Source organism: Heteronotia binoei, chromosome 2 (assembly GCF_032191835.1).
Source record: "Heteronotia binoei isolate CCM8104 ecotype False Entrance Well chromosome 2, APGP_CSIRO_Hbin_v1, whole genome shotgun sequence".
Lineage (NCBI taxonomy): Eukaryota > Metazoa > Chordata > Lepidosauria > Squamata > Gekkonidae > Heteronotia > Heteronotia binoei.
In genome coordinates this window covers 32,614,903-32,632,976 of record NC_083224.1, presented here as the reverse complement: position 1 = coordinate 32,632,976, position 18,074 = coordinate 32,614,903, and the positions used below count along the sequence as shown (strand labels likewise).

Genomic DNA, 18,074 nt, shown 5'->3' with positions numbered 1-18,074 from the left:
GTTGGCTGCACTGTCCTCTAATTCTGTCATCCTCACTCAATTGCATTGTTCATTGGCCCTTTTATGGTCTATGACTGCGTTGTTGTTGTTGTCTGATCTGCCTTCAGTCTCAATGAGAGTGTTGTGCTTTAAAGTAATTTGAATAAGAATAAAATGAAATATAGTTAATTGGGAGGGGGGGTGACATTGAGAGGACAAACATGAGAATACCCCTTCCTTGACACACAATCTTGTTTGCAGCCTTCAATAAACACACACCACTAACCACTAGAAGGAAGTAAACACTAAACTCTATGACACAGCTAAGGGTTGTTTTCAAGCTGTGTTTGTGGGAATGTGGCATTCCTTAGAGATTCAATCGCTGCCATCCTGGTAATGTCTCAATACAGCCAAGAAGAATGATGAAGTTCCATCGTAGGACTTAAGTAGAGCAGTTTAGGGCTGTACTATAGGGAAATACTTCTCACACTATTGTGCTCAAATCTGAACTGGGCAAACAATATCATTTGCATACTAAGCCACAGCCCTTGACGCCAAGCCAGCCGGAACTGTGTTCCTGTGTGTTCCTGCTCAAAAAAATCCCTTTTCATTGTAAGAGCATGACATATATAACATTTTTTTTTCCTTTCCAAGCCAAAGCATGACACTATACTATACTAGCACTGCTGTAATAATATCCAGTCTTGCTGCTTTCTTCAGACTACCATGAGCCAGTGTTCCAGATCTGGTAGTACATTTGCTTCTAACCAAAATGTCATTGTTCAATAATATGTAATGATACTCAAGTAGAATAGTGGTTTTGATCTTGCTTTGCAGAACATTCCATAATATCTGTAGCCCCAAAGTTGATATTGAATTCTAATTTGCCTTCTCTGGGATACTTGAAAAATTCTGAAATCAACATTGATAGTCATTGGTCATAAGTTCCATTTCATAATCTGACAGCTAGTGTCTGTCTATCCTTATCCATCCATCCATCTATCTATCTATCTATCTATCTGTCTGTCTGTCTGTCTGTCTGTCTGTCTGTCTGTCTGTCTGTCTGTCTGTCTGTCTGTCTGTCCGTCCGTCCGTCCGTCTGTCTGTCTGTCTGTCTATCTATCATCTATTTATCTATCTATCTCCATCGTCATCATCTATCTAGCACTGCTCATATGGCTATTGCCTTAAGCAGGTTAGAACCAAAAATTATTTTAAACAACCTTACTTAGTATCATTTCTCTTACATTTGATTATTGCTCTTATAAATTTTATCTCCAAGAGGGTGACACAATCATTTGTATCCAATAGTAGCCATGATACCCGAGCTTGTACATTTAGCAATTCCGTATTTTTGAGTAAATGGAAATAAACTCCATTTCATAACATGACACCTAGTGCCTCCTTAAGGGAAGATTCTTCCTATTTTTTAAAATGTAAAACTAGTATCTGTTTCCTATAAGTCCCCTTGGGTATGCTGAAGCCTCCACCTGATCTGAAGATGCCTTTTTCTGCACTCAGTCACAAATTTTGTTGATAGAGGAGAAATAACAAGAACAACAATAATCAACAAGGCTGCCCCTTGTCGACCTCTCCTGTCCTTTGGGTGGAAAGAGGTTCCCTGCTTTATTGAAGAGCTGGGTGACCTGAAGAGACTGAGGGACACTTAGACTGGAGCTGGCAGAAAACTTGCAGTGAATCTAACAGAATGTGCTATAGAACCCACTGGTGACCTACAAAACAGCAATGATAGCAGAAAAGAAATGCTCCCATTGCATCAGCTAATTGACAACAATCCCTATTGTTTAAGGTATCTCAACATCTGCTGACTCCTGAATCCGAGCCTTTATTGACTCAGGAACAAAAATTAGATGTGATACTTTTGCCAAGTTTTTTGCCAATAAAGTATTGCATTTACACACTGATCTGGATGCTGGTTGTAACATAGGCCAGTCGGAAGAAATGTGTAATGTGGACTATTTCGACCCAATTACCATAATGGGTGTTGACAGGGTCCTGGGATCTGAAAAGGCCAGTACTTATGCCCTCAATCCTTTCCCATCCTGGCTGTTAAAATGAACCAAGTACCATATCAATGAGCTTTTGATGTCCATCATATTTTTTCCCACTAACTCAGGGTACCTTCACTCAGCCACTCAAAGATGAGGTTATCTGTCCACTACTTTTAAAAAATCCTTACAGAAAAAGGATGTGGCAAATAATCCCACAATCTTTAATCTACCATTTCTAGGCAAAGTGACTGAGGAGAAAGTAGCTGGCCAATTTGAGATCTTCTTCGATAAATCATCTGCTCTGGACCCTTTTCAGTCTGGCTTCAAGCTCTGGTGGCTTTGGTTGATGGCCTCTGTCTGAATGTAGACAAAGGCCATGTTTCTTTGTTGTTCCTACTGGATTTATCTGCAGCCTTTGATAGGGTGGACCATACCATCTTGTTCAGACATTTGGAGACTGAAGTCAGTTCGAAGGGATGTGTTCTAAACTGGTTCAAGTAATTCCTCACACACCAAACTCAAAAGGTTGCCCTTAGAAACCAGTTGACATCTTTCATGTGTGATTCCGCAGGGCATAGTACTATTCCCCATTCAATTCAAATTCTATGTAAAGTCCTTTGGACTAATCATTTGAAGAATTCAGGTTGGCTGTCATCAGTATGCTGATGATATCAAGCTACATATCTCCTTATCCAAATCTCTTGCTGATGTGGTGGAGGTCCTAAATTGCTACCTGTCCACTGTAGTTAAAAAGCTAAGAATGAACAAATTGAAACTAAATCCTGGAAAGACAGAGGTAATCTGGTTGGAAATGCAGAGATTTTTAAGGACATTGTAATCCCCACTTTTGATAGAGTTCAGCTAACCTTTGTGGACTCAGATAAGAACCTAGAGGTTATACTGGATCCAACATTACTGCTGGAGAAACAAGTCAATGCAACTGGGGGGGGAAACCTTTTTACAAATTTAGTTTTGCCCAGAAGATGATGACTCAGCTAACCTGACTGCTTGCATCCATGTAACATCAGGACTAAACTACTGTAATGCACTCTACATAGATCTTCCCTCAACATCATCTTGAGAGACTCCAATGGGGGCAGAAAGCCATAGTTTGGTTATTATCAGGACCAAGGCAGTCCATGCATATCAACCTCATTCTACAGTCATTCCATTGGCTGTCCATCAGTTACGAACATAAGAACGTAAGAGAAGTCATGTTAGATCAAGCTAATGACCCTTTCAGTCTAACATTCTGTGTCACACAGTGGCCAATGCTCAGTTGTGATCAGGAGGCCCAGAAGTCTTCCTGCTGTTACATCCCTCCAAGCACCAAGAACACAGAGCACATTGCCCCAGACACAGTGTTTCTTCTGTAACTTGTTTGTTTGGATTTATATCCCACCCTCCCCACCGAAGCAGGCTCAAGGCAGCTCACAACACATGGCATACAATAAAACATTTACATTAAAAAAAAACCATTAAAACAGTTTAAGAACAATTTGGTGCTAGTTTCAGTACAAATAAAGTTGGCATTCGATGATCTTAAGCATCCACTAGATCTAACATCTCAGTAATGGAGGTCAGCATCTCAATTAAATGCTAACTGAAACAGTGCCGTCCTACAGGCCTTATGGAACTAGGCAAGGTCCTGCAAGGCTCTGACCTCCTCAGGTTCCACCACTGATTAATCGCCACTGATGGACTTCTATTCCTTACATTTATCCAATCCCATCTTGAAGCTGCCCATGCTTGTAGCTGCCACCACTTTCTGCAGCAGTGAGTTCCACATGCTAATTGAGATCTTGGGGTGAAGAAGAACTTCCTTTTATCTATTCTAAGCTTACTGCTCACCAATTTTATTGTGTGTCCATGAGTTCTTGTATTGTGAGAAAGGGAGATAAGAAATTCTTTCTCGACCTTCTCTGTCCCATGCCTAATTTTGTAAACCTCCATCGTGTCACCCTTCTGTCATCATTTCTTCAGGCTGAGGAGCCCTAACCTCTTCAACCTTTCTTCATAGGAAAGGTGTTCCATCCCCTTAATCATTTTAGTTGCACCTTTTCCAGTGCTATAATACCTTTTTTGAGTTGCAATGACCAGAACTGTACATAATATTCCAAATGAGGCCACACTGTAGGTTTATGATAGGGCATTATGATTCTGGCTGATTCTTCTTCCTAATAAACCTCAGTATAGCATTTGCCTTTTTTTGCTGTAGTCATACACAGAGTCAATATTTTCCATTACTGGGTTCCACTGGAGAGCCAGTTTGGTGTAGTGGTTAAGTGTGCAGACTCTTATCTGGGAGAACCGGGTTTGATTCCCCACTCCTCCACTTACACCTGCTAGCATGGCCTTGGGTCAGCCACAGCTCTTGCAGAGGTTGTCCTTGAAAGGGCAGCTGCTGTGAGAGCCCTCTCCAGCCCCACCCACCTCATAGGGTGTCTGTTGTGGGGGAGTGGAGGGCGGGATATAAATCCAATATCTTCTTCTTCACTCAAGGCATAGGCCATCACATACAAAGCCCTTCACGGCCTTGGACTCTTTTTTGTGTGGGACCCCCTCTCCCTCTATGCTCTGGTGTGACAGCTTTTCTCATCTGAGCAGGGCCTTCTGCAAGTGCTGCCTGTAACACATGTATTCTCTCTTGTGGGCCCCACCTTATGGCATGGCCTGCTGATGTGATCAGGAAGGTTCATACTGCCCTGGCATTTCACAGGCTATGCAAAACTGAATTATTCCAGAGGGCATTTTTACAGACATCGTAGGACATTAGTATAATGGAATGGCTCAGGAAGAATATATTTAAAAAGGGAAAGAGATTGGAGACTATACTACTGTTATAGTATGTCCCAGGGCTTTTGGGGTAGAAAAAGCCTAGCAGGAAGTCATTTGCATATTAGGCCACACCCCCTGATGTCACCATTGTTTTACACAGGGTTTTTTGTAGGAAAAGCCCAGCAGAAACTCATTTGCATTTTAGGCCACACCCTCTGACATCAAGCCAGCCAGAACTGCGTTCCTGTTAAAAAAAAAAAAAAGCCCTGGTATGTCCTATCTGCTGCTGTATATGTTCTTTCTTTCTTTCTTTCTTTCTTTCTTTCTTTCTTTCTTTCTTTCTTTCTTTCTTTCTTTCTTTCTTTCTTTCTTTCTTTCTTCCTTCCTTCCTTCCTTCCTTCCTTCCTTTCTTCTATCTATTATCTGTCTATCTTCATCATCTAGTACAGCTCATACATCTATCACCTGAAGAAGACGCTAAAAACAAAAATTATTGTAGAAGTCCTTACTCAGTAGTGTTATCCTATTATGTGATTTCTGTATCATAAAATATGCCATGTTAATACTATGCTTTGTTTCACCTTGTTCTAGATCTTAACTTGGTTATAATCTCTGCAATCCTAATCATATTTCATTGCTTATTGGATATCCCTTTGTCTTGACAGAATTGAATTACACAGTGTAATCCATTTCAATGAGAAAGGCAAACTATAAATATTGTACATAAAATAAAATAACAAATAACAACAATGCTATTGATAAATGTAGTCAAAGTTATGCACTTTTAAACCCACTGATTCCAATGGAAGCATTACACATGTGCTTAAATCTCTCCTATGGAAGTTAACACTCTGACTTGAATACCCCAGGCTAGCCCAGTCTCACCAGGTCTCAGAACCCAAGCTGGATTGGTCCTGATCAGTATTTGGATGGGAGACCACCAAGGAAGTTCAAGGTTGCTATGGAAAGGCAGGCAATGGCAAACCATCTCTGAACGTCTCTTGCCTTGGAAACCCTACAGGATTACCATAAATCTGTTGTGACTTGATGGCAAGAGGAGGAGTCAACATGGCTTTTAAAAAGTGCTTATGTTCCTTGTAAGCAAAGGAGGAGCAAAAGCTCCTGCATCATCCTCCTAACAACATTGCAACATTCTAACAGTCTTCTAAGAGATTCACAGAAGAGGGCTGAACAAACCTAGAAGACAAGATTCCCTTTTGTTTGAATTGCCTCCAGAAATGCTGTTAAATAGTTCTGTCAAAAATTCGCTATAAATTCGCTATTTGCATTGGCTAAGCTGAGCTCCAGGTTTTCTGATCAAAGATATTTCTTATCAAGCTTTCTTATCAAGGCATTTAGTTAACATGATTCCTAAGATCCCCAAACCATTTCACCTGAAGTGTTTCTATGCACAAAAATTCTGTTCCAGACACCATTTAATTATTATTACAAGACTTGGGGGAGGGGGAGAGAGAAGGAAGGAAATATTAGCATTCCCATGGATTTGTGAATCTACATACCTGGATTGTTTGGCTCTGATAGACTTTAATTACATGAAAATTAAAACTGTAAATTCCTTTTCTTGGTGCTACGAAGACAGACTCCAATGTAAAGAAATTCCCCACATTTACTAGGATCTACAAATTAAAAGGGGGGAAAAAAGAATTAGTGTAAGCATTCAGTGTGCTGAAAAAGAATGTAATTAACTTGCAATAGATGCAAGATTCATTACCATGGCTATTCTCAACTAAATTTCACCTTGGTTCCTTATTTCATTCCAATATTTGTTTACACTAATATATTTCACATAAAGTTATTATTTGCTTACATAGGAAAAAGATTTATTTTCAGCCAGATATAACTTCCCAGAAATTGCTTTCTAATGCTGAAATTCTATGCAGATTTATTTTCGAGAAAGTGTCAGTTGACTTATTTCTGAGCATGCGGGCCTAGGATCAGATTGCAAATGCTTAGTAAGTACTTCTAGGTAATAAGCCTCCTTGTTCCATTTGCTTCAAGATTGCCAAGTCTCCTATAGAAGCCAGTGTGTTTAGCATACAGAGCCGGCCCTGCCACTAGGCAAACTAGGCAATTGCCTAGGGCGCTGGCCTCCTGGGGGCACCAAATTGGATGCCCCAATGTGACTTGGTGATGTTATGAGTGGGGGGTGGGGGGAGTGCTAGAACTTAGCCTAGCCTAGGGTGCCAGACAGGGCCGGCCCTGTTAGTATGCATTTGCAGCATCACAATCTAAGTCACCATTCTAATACAGTGGGAGCATCCTGAACACCAACAGCTGCAGTGAGAACATACTTGCAGCACAAAGGTATGATGTTACAACAGCATTGCAGTTCTGCAATGTAATGTGTTGGACACTGCAGGGAGGAGATTGTAAAACATAATGCTGGTTTGCATGGGTCACTGGTCTGATGCAACAGGATTGCCTCTATGTTCTCCTGAGTCACTGATGCTTTCTTCAGATATCACAAAAGCTCATCCCCTGCCACAAATTTGGTTTGTCTTTAAAGTGCTACTGGATTCTTGCTCTTTTCTACTGCTACAGACAGACTAACATGGCCCCCATCTTAATCCAAGTTCTCCTGAGATCAAGATGTCTGCCCATCTAGGGATAGGTTGGCATTTGGGGTCCTGGTTTTGAGGCATCTCACTTCCCAGTCTTAAATATATGCATGGGGCACTAGTTGGCATCAATAGCCAAACCATGGCCCTGGAGGACCAACAACCAGAGTGCACAGATGATGTTGACTGCTAGCACTGGGTTTCAAAGGTTAACAGTTTATGAATATGGAGGCTCCCTTTACTCACCATGACAAATAACCATTGATGGAGCTCTCCTCCATGAATCCTTTTAAAGCCATCTCTGCTCATGGCTATCATAACCTCCACTGGTAGTAAATTCCACAGTTTAATAACTCAATAAAGATGTATTTATTTTGTCTGCCCTAAATGTATTGTCCATCAACTTCATTGCATGCCCCCAAGTTCTAGAATTATGAGACAGGGACAAAAAAGTGCCCACTGTTCACTGTCTCCACACCATGCTAGGACAAATGCTGAATGTGCAGTTGGGCACAGGCCAGCACTCATGCCTAGTAATGATGCACTTGTGCATTGTGCCTCACACAAGTGTGCTTGATTCCCACAATCTTTCCATACATGCTTACTCCAAGTTCTCTGGCATCAAAGATGTTCTCCATTGACTTCAGTGTTCTCAACTGACTTCAATGGATAGGGCAATTTTGGGTGTACTCAGCAATGTACCCATGGAATCCCCATTCACTGAAGTCAGCAGGAAAATCATATCTGGCAGGTACATCATGAACATGTTGGCACAAGTTGAATCAATGCCACTGAGAGAGCCATTACATGGATCAACTGGAAGAGTTCTACATGCACTAGTAGAAGTGCAGGGAGGGGGGGGGGAACCCTCTAGTCCCTTGTAATAAATTAGAGCATATCCTGAACTGATTTGTGTGTTTTTGTGCCACACATTGTGGAAGCAATTAAAGGGAGAGAAAGTGGGGGAAATGCTAGGCACTGCACACAATCTTGCACAAGCAGATGTATGCTGCTTACATTTCTGCTTATGCATTGCCAGATCCAAACCTGGGAGCACAGCCAGTGACAGACAGGTAAGGTCCTCTAGTGCAGGGGTCCCCAACCCCCGGTCTGTGGCCTATTAGCAACCGGTCTGTGAGTTGTATAATTATTTCATTATATATTACAATATAGTAATAAGAAGACGACAACATTGGATTTATATGCTGCCCTCCACTCTGAATCTCAGAGTCTCAGACCCGCTTACAATCTCCTTTATCTTCCTCCCCCTCAACAGACACCCTGTGAGGTGGGTGGGGCTGAGAGGACTCTCACAGCAGCTGCCCTTTCAAGGACAACCTCCATGAGAGCAATGGCTGACCCAAGGCCATTTCAACAGGTGCAAGTGGAGGAGTGGGGAATCAAACCCAGTTCTCCCAGATAAGAGTCCGTGCACTTAACCACCACACCAAAATAAAATCCACAATTGTATCATCCCAAAACCATCGCCGCGCCCCCCCTCCCCCCAGTCCATGGAAAAATTGTCTTCTACAAAACCAGTCTCTGGTGCCAAAAAGATTGGGTACCGCTGCTCTTGTGACTCTTGCTGACATGTATCTTGGCTTTTCCATATATATATATATACACAAAACAGTGGGAGAAAGCAGGCTTGTAACAAATAGATGCAGTCTGAAGTAAAGTAATGTTTAATTAATGAAGGTTACACTCAATGTTAAATAAAACATTTTTTTAAAAAAAGTTGGCCTGATATACTGGATCATACCAAAGGTCCAGCTAGCCCAACGTGCTTTTTCACACTGTGACCTACTAGATACTCCTTGGAAACTTAAAAGCAGGGTAATAGCTCTCCCTTGTTATTGAAGAGCTCTAGTGCTTTTGATTATGGCGGTTCCATTTTATTGACATGGCTAATACACATAGATAGGTCTGTCCTCCATGAAACCAAATAAACTAATGACCATCACTGTCCTGTGGCTGGGAGCTTCATACATTTATCACTTCTCCTGTGAGCTGATATTTCACCGTATTTTCTCTGGCTTTGAAACTCATAATGTTTGGGCTTTCCATAGATTAGGGAATGTTTCCTTTCCATTATGTTCCTTCCCATGGTCTGAGACCAGTTGTTCTCAATTTTTGTTTGAAGAGGAATCCATTTCTAAACATACTCTAATTTCCTGGATTCACTTGCAGTGTAATTTCACACAACCTTCCCCCTTTCCAACACAAAGTACAAGAATCACATATCAGTTAACACTAAGTTACTCTCTCTCACACACATACACACACACACATAAGAACATAAGAGAAGCCATGTTGGATCAGGCCAATGGCCCATCCAATCCAACATTCTGTATCACACAGAGGCCAGTACACATACACACACACACACACACTGTGGCTAATAGCCACTGATGGACCGCTGCTCAATATTTTTATCCAATCCCCTCTTGAAGTTGGCTATGCTTGTAGCTGCCACACACACCCATGGCTATTTTGCGCACTATTCAGAAGCAAACCCAGATTTGCCATCAAGCCTCCCAGAATCTCCTGACCCAGCCTGTCCAGTTCAGCCTTCCTTATTATTTACTGCTATAGCCATTTTGTGCTATATCTCTATCCTGGTTCCAACTGGCCCTTGTTTGTAACACCCATCCCACCTTCTAACCAGAATATGATGGCTGATGGATCTTTATTCCTACTTGTACCTGATTAAGTGAACATAAGAATATAAGAGAAGCCATGCTGAATCAGGCCAGTGGCTCATCTTGTCCAACACTCTGTATCGCACAGTGGCCAAAACCAAGGTACCATCAGGAGGTTCACCAGTGGGGCCAGAACTCCAGAAGCCCTCTCACTGTGCCCCTGCTAAGCACCAAGGATACAGAGTATAACTGCCCCAGACATAATGTTTCCTCTATACCTTGTGGACCTCTATACCTTGATGGACCTCTATGTTTATCCAATATCCTCTTGAAGCTGTCTGTACTTGTAGCCACTACCACTTCCTACAGCAGTGAATTCCACATGTTAATTACTCCTTGAGTGAACTTTAGGTGAGTTTTTACTCATGAAAGCTTGCACACCCTGGAAAATTTTGTTGGTGTTCAAAATGCTACTGGACTTGATTTTTTTCCCCTATGGCTAAGAGAATTCTTCATGTACAAAGTGCTTTTATTTGTTTCCACAGCACACATGAACACACATGAAGCTGTCTTATACTGAACCAGACAATCAGTCCATCCATGTCAGTATTGTCTAATTACACTGACGGAGGCTGTCCAGTGATTCACGTGGAGGTCTTTCACATCACCTACCACTTGGTCCTTTAAGCTGGAGGTGCCAGGAATTGAACCTGGAACCTTCTTCATGCCAATTAGATATTCTAACACTGAACCATAGCCCATCCCCAAGAATAGCTCCCAGCATTTTCATAGCGAGTGGTCAAGAACCTACATAGGCAAGTTGCTTTGTCTTTAGGACAGAAAAGTTTTATTAGGGCAATCCCAGTTTACTTCTAGGGTCTTTAGTGCAATTTCAAGCAAAGTCATCATATTAGGTCAAAATATTCATGTTTAGAGATTCCTTCAAACACTTCAAGCAACTTATTTATGTATTATCCTAACATTTGGCAATCTATTTCTTTCTCAAAGTCGACTCTCACATAACTGCCACTCAGAAAGCTATCACTTAATCAATTGTGTCTTGTTATGATTAAGCAGTCTCTGTAGAAATGATATCATTCAAAATATTGGGATCAAGTCAGATCTAGAAGGCCTGTGGAAATTTCAGTCATGGTTATTATGATCCAGGTTATTATGATCAAGGCAAGTCTGAACATTGTCTTCAAGGGCATCAGGATATCGCTCTTACACCATAAGCAGTTATCTGCTAAATAAATATCTGCTTCAGTCCTTCTGTTCTGTGATAATGCTATGGTGCAGACCTCATTCCCAGCTTTTAACTTCATATGCTTATAAATGAACCATAAGTCTGTCTGTGTTATCTCTCTCTACCACCCAACCACATATCCTCAGCATTATCTCTTATTTGAAACATATTTCTAAAAAGAGCTGGACTTTGCAAAAAAGAAAAGAAATGCAATTAAAGCGAATATATGAATGACATGCACAGAGCATGAGTGTGGTAGGGTGGCTAGAGCATAGGTCTAGTATTGGCCAGACCAAGTCAATCACTCCCTCAACTTCATCAGTCTCATAGGAGGATAAAAATGAAGCAGAAAAATCATGCATATATCCCTGACCATCTTGATGAAAGTGTGATTAAAAAATGTAACAGATACATCTCCATTCAGATGCAAAGCTTTTAAAGCTTTCATTTTTGAAGAAAGCTTCAGTGCCCTTCACATATAAAGTAAATCCCATTATATTCAATCGTGTGTACTCCTGAGTAAGTGTGCATAGGATTCAAGACCATCCTAAGCAGAGTTACACCCTCTGACAGTGCAATCCTACAAAGAGTTACACTTTTTAAAAGCTCAACCAAGTCAATAGAATTAGAAGGGTGTAACTCTTCTTCCTCTGACTTGGATGGCCAGTACTAGCCCAATCTAATCAGATGTCAGAAGCTAAGCAAGATCAGTGCTGGTTAGTACTTGGATGGGAGACAGCATGGAAGGCCAAGATTGCTACACAGAGGCAGTCAATGGCAAACCACCTCTGATCACCTCTTGCCTTGAAGACCCTATGGGGTCACTATAAGTCAGCTGTGATTTGACAGCACTTGCCAACAACAACTCTGCTTAGGATTGTGCTGTAGGTATCTTAATATGGAAACTGAGTAAGGGAGCCATGAAAGTAGCCTTGGTCATCAAGCCAAACATTCTTGGGCAATGGTGGTTAAGAACATAAGAGAAGCCATGTTAGATCAGGCCAATGGCCCATCCAGTCCAACATTCTGTGTCACACAGCGGCCAAATATATATACATACATACATATATATATATATATATATATATATATATATATATATATATACACACACACACACACACACACACATACACTGTGGCTAATAGCCACTGATGGACCTCTGCTCCATATTTTTATCTAACCCCCTCTTGAAGGTGGCCATGCTTGTGGCCGCCACCACCTCCTGTGGCAGTGAATTCCACATGTTAATCACCCTTTGGGTGAAGAAGTACTTCCTTTTATCCGTTTTAACCTGTCTGCTCAGCAATTTCATCGAATGCCCACGAGTTCTTGTATTGTGAGAAAGGGAGAAAAGTACTTCTTTCTCTACTTTCTCCATCCCATGCATTATCTTGTAAACCTCTATCGTGTCACCCCTCAGTCAACGTTTCTCCAAGCTAAAGAGCCCTAAGCGTTTCAACCTTTCTTCATAGGGAAGGTGTTCCAGCCCTTTAATCATTCTAGTTGCCCTTTTCTGAACTTTCTCCAATGCTATAATATCCTTTTTGAGGTGCGGCAACCAGAACTACACACAGTACTCCAAATGAGACCGCACCATCGATTTATACAGGGGCATTATGATACTGGCTGATTTGTTTTCAATTCCCTTCCTAATAATTCCCAGCATGGTGTTGGCCTTTTTTATTGCAAACGCACACTGTCTTGACATTTTCAGTGAATTATCTACCACGACCCCAAGATCTCTCTCATGGTCAGTCTCTGCCAGTTCACACCCCATCAACTTGTATTTGTAGCTGGGATTCTTGGCCCCAATGTGCATTACTTTGCACTTGGCCACATTGAACCGTATCTGCCACGTTGATGCCCACTCACCCAGCCTCAACAGATCCCTTTGGAGTTCCTCACAATCTTCTCTGGTTTTCACCACCCTGAACAATTTAGTGTCATCCGCAAATTTGGCCACTTCACTGCTCACTCCCAACTCTAAGTGGTTAAGCCACTTATGGGGCAGACCATAGTTTAATGATGAAGGTTCCTGAAATTCACTTCCAGATTTCTTAAATAGGGCCACCTTGGTCTCTTAATAATAATAATAATAAACTTTTATTTATATCCCACCCTCCCCGCCAAGGCAGGCTCAGGGCGGCTAACAAGACATGGTAAAACCATGATACAATAAAACAATATATAAGAGAAAGCCTTCCCAAAACCCACTTTTCCCAAGAAACGTATGGCTTTCAGTGTCATTCTAAGCACAGTTACACCTTTCTGAAGTCCAATGAATTCACTGGTCTTAGAAGATGTAACCCTTTTTAGGACTACTCTATGAATTTCATCCTTAGCTGAAATGAAGCCTAAATATACATAGATGAACTTTTCCACATTCATTTCCTTCTTTCTTCCCTTGGCTGTCTCCCCCAGTTTTTATTGTAAGCATTTGAACACACATACACATGAAGCTGCCTTATAATGAATCAGACCATAAATCCACTCAGACTGGTAGTGGCTCTCCAAGGTTTCAGATGGAGGTCTTCCACATCATGGCCATCTAGATGGCCATCTGACAGCAATGAAGATCCTGTGAATTTAGGGGGAGATATTTGTGAGTTTCCTGCATTGTGCAGGGGGTTGGAGAAGATCAGGGGTCCCCAACCCCCAGTCCATGGACCTGTACCGATCTCTGGCCTCTTAGCAACCAGTCCGTGAGTTGTATAATTATTTCATTATATATTACAATGTAGTAATAAGAAGATGACGACATTGGATTTATATGCTGCCCTCCACTCTGAATCTCGGAGTCTCAAACCCACTTACAATCTCCTTTATCTTCCTCCCACACAACAAACACCCTGTGAGGTGGGTGGGGCTGAGAGAGCTCTCACAGCAGCTGACCTTTCAAGGACAACTCCTACGAGAGCCATGCTGATCCAAGACCATTCCAGCAGCTGCAAGTGGAGGAGTGGGGAATCAAACCCAGTTCTCCCAGGTAAGAGTCCACTTACTTAACCACTACACCAAAATAAAGTGCACAATTGTATCATTCCAAAACCATTGCCCCCCACCCCAGTCCATGGAAAAATTGTCTTCTACAAAGCTGGTCCCTGGTGCCAAAAAGGTAGGGGACCACTGAGATGACCCTGGAGGTCCCTTTCAATTCTATGATTCTATGATCACCTGCTACCTGATTCTTGAACTAGAGATGCCAGGGATTGAACCTGAGACCATCTGCCAACCAAACAGGTGCTCTATGACTAAGCCAAAGACCTTGTACATGCAAAATACATGGAAGGGATGATGATGATGATACACATATACTTCTTTCAGTCCATATGAGGTTTTCTTTTTTAGAAGGACAGAGAAAGGCCTTTGCCTTGAAAATTGCTGCAGTTATGGATAGGCTTTATTATGTGAAATAGGCCAGAATATAATGATCTAATAAATAGTCCATAGCATAACATATAGTTTCTTCTACACAAGTCAAGAGGAAATAGGATTTCACCTTGATCATTCTTGGAAGGCATCAAATGTAGGGGGTGGTTTATATCCTGCCATTAGCAGCTCTGTCTGTCTGTCTGTCTGTCTGTCTGTCTATCTATCTATCTATCTATCTATCTATCTCACCCCATGACACCTCACTTCTAATTTGCATCTCATTTGCATGACCTCAATCAAAATTACATTCAAGCTCATTTGGTTGGCATTTGCAACTTTGACTTAAAATCGATACAACTTCCTTCCAAATCAATCTGGTTTTGGAGCTGAGAAGATCGAGTTCCCTCACCATGACAATTGAGGTGGAGGGAGCAATAACTATCTTTCCATACAACAAGCAACATCTGTTGGCTTCTTCTCCAGTCTTGATTGGAATGAGCATGAAGTCTTGAGAGTGAAATATGAGTGTAGGTGACTGGGTTATTTCTCATAGGCAAGCAGGAACTCAAGAACGTGGCTGGAAGATGTGTAATTAATTATACGGTACTTAGGGAATATAATTGTGAGGAGAAGCACTTAAATTCAAGGCTTGTCACCTAAGCCTGGGCCAAAAAAAAAATCCATGGCTTGTCTTCTTCTCCATCAAGACAAGTAGCTGTCTGATATTTGGACCATACCTAAGCCTCTTTCACATCCACCTGTCTCCTAGTCCCTTGAAAAGGTTAATGACACTGTGACTGAGTAAGTTACAAGATTCTGAGACCTCTTTGCAGTCATGGAAGAGGCTGAAGGTCCATCTCTCTCTCTCTCTCTCCCTCTCAGAATATGCTCAGGAAAAGGAACTTTCTGGGGCTTAATTAGACCATTGGGCTAATATTTGCAAAGGCACGCTCCTCCACCAGCTATGGTACATAATGAGAAGAGGCTGAGCAAGGAAATATCTGATGGGATAATATTAGATAATTCCCCAAAAGAAGTATGCATTTCAAGCTGCAGCTGACATAACATAATTACAACCCCCCCCTCTTTTTTTCCTCTCTACTTGAGTCTAATTGAGCCAAAATCAAGACCCTGTACATTGCATTGTTTTCAGTAGGAGAGATGCAAGCATATGTTTAAGTCTCCATTAGTAGTAAATAGATGTTTGAAGTATTCTAAAGTTCAATACTTCTGTGGGTCATGAGATAGATGTGGTACACGACTTTAACTGGCATCCCAATCTTTTATATTGGAGAAAGAATGAATAAATATGTCTCTTTAGCATAGACTGGTCTTCTAGTTGATTTTATGTGTTTTTTAGTTGGGGTTTTGTGAGGATTGGGATGGGAAAGGAAAGGAGCATGTGGGAAGCCTTCCCAATAGTGTTCTATTTTTCAGCAATTCAGCTCAAGTGCAGTGAATCTTACAAAGGGCTGCCTATGCATGTCTTGCAGGGTTACCACACTCTGTTTGACTGCAAATATCTGCTTCCCATCCAGAGGAGTGCTGTATTCTTCCCATTGTGATAGTTGAAGAAAATCCTTTTGAGGGTTGCAAGCTGCATCTAAATTCCACTTAGAATCTCTTTGAAAGTGATAAAAAGTTGGCAGCAATAGGAGATTTGGGTGTAAATCAAACAGAAATATTCTGAAGAATCTTTGGGAGTTTTCATGCTGCCTCCCTTAGAACCTTACCCCTCCAAAAAAAAGCAATCTTCCCCATACATTTTCTTCAGATACCTAATCATGCACATCACGGTCCAATGTATCTTTCCTTCAAAGTAAGTCTCTTTGTATATGATCTGGCTTCAGGAGTGCAAGCAGAAAAAGTGTGACCTCTCTATTCTGCCCTTCCTTCAGATAACTTACAATTACCTTAAAACTGGCTATGTTAGGGGCCTGTCTGGTCTTTATTCATCAGCCTTATCATGTGTACAAAGAATTTTTTTTAAAATGTAATCATTGCAATGCGAGCTTTTAAGTGACAAGTACTTCTGATTCTGAATGTTTAATTGTAGATGCTAGCATGATTCACTGGGAGCCCTCGGTATAAAGCAGAATATACATCAAAATCAATAAATCATAAAAAGTAGTTAAATTTTCATTCAAGACAGCCCTATTACAACCTTATGATTAATTCAATTCATAGACTTCAAATGTGTAAACGCAGCCTGGCTCAGTTCAGTGAAATAGTTATAACTTCATTGGACAAAGGGGGGGGACTACTGGCTGTAGGAGGAGAGGAGTCGATTCCCCTGAGTCTTCCCCATCCCTTTGTAAGTTTCAGCCCGTCGTTTTCCATGGAGCATTATGAAGAGTTCACAGATCGACTGGCACCTGTTGATCGCCACCTCTTCTCCCTGTACCCGTCTTTTTTCAGTTTAATGAGGAAATCCCATCCCCTCTGACCACACATACACTCTTCTAATCTCGTCCCTTTCTCAAGGAAGACTTGCATTTTAAAAAAATGCTCCTTACTTAGATAAAATTGGGTTCCTAAACCCAATCTTTTTAAAAGCTGCTTCTTAAATGGCCCCACATTTTTTTTTCTTTGTAACAACCAACGGTATTTATTTCTTGCTATCTTTTTTTTTCGGGTACCTGATCGAAGTAGATTATCCTAGTTTTGTTGCTCATCTCGGAAGGTTCATGGTTGGTACTCCTGACCGCCGAAAAGGCAACCTTGGAATTAGCAGCCCGTACGGAGATCCCCAGAGGAGAAGAGGACGAGCCTTTGGAATCGGTAGCCGGGTTGGAATCGCAAACTACCAAACATTTCCCTTCCAGCACGATGGGCTCCGTGTCGTTCTGCGCCCAGACCGGGAAAGCGGGGAGAGCCAAAGCCAAGAGGACGGTAGGCACCATGGACAGTGCCCTGCTTGAAGCGCCCATGTTCAGCACCGAGAGGCGGACAGCGATGCCTGGCTCCGAGCGTTGCCCCCCACAACGCCTCTCTCCTCCCTTCTACCTCTTCACTTGCACGACCACCACAAAAGCCACCGATAGCAGCCGTACCAGCAGCGGGTACAGGAGGGGAGGGAAAACACACACACTCTCTCACACACACCACTACCAGCGCATCGGCAGCGGTAGCTTCCCTTGCACACTTCCAGCAATTCCAGGGGGAAAGTCCGCGTTCCCCCCTTGCTTCTTTTTGTTGTTGCTGTTGTTGTTGCCGTTGTCCTCTCAAGAGCGCTTGACAAACACCCTCCCCAACCCCTCCAAGACCAAACCGGCACTTCCCTGCGCCCCGTCTTTTGCCGTCCAACCCCCCCTCCGCATCCAGGAGGAGAAGAGAGGGGGGGAAGCCCTAAGGTGAATTATTGATGAAAGAGAGAGAGAGCGATCAGGAAGAAATAAAAACGTTTGACGTAGCCATGATTCTTCCCTTCGCGACCCTTTCCCGTTCGTGTCCTGCAGGAATC

General features: G+C 42.0%; 1 protein-coding gene across 2 annotated transcripts in view; it reads right to left on the bottom strand.

Annotated features, from left to right (window-relative positions):
• Window positions 1-17,617, bottom strand: part of CBLN4 (cerebellin 4 precursor) — a 36,361-nt gene extending 18,744 nt beyond the window's left edge. For both annotated transcript variants that reach the window (XM_060230768.1, XM_060230769.1), the window contains exons 1-2: window positions 17,251-17,617; window positions 6,290-6,406 (exon numbers count right to left, since the gene is read on the bottom strand). In XM_060230768.1, coding sequence (XP_060086751.1) covers window positions 6,290-6,406; window positions 17,251-17,541 — 408 coding nt within the window. In that variant the 5' untranslated portion in view covers window positions 17,542-17,617. The remainder of the gene's footprint in view (window positions 1-6,289; window positions 6,407-17,250) is intronic.
• Window positions 17,618-18,074: the final 457 nt, after the last annotated feature.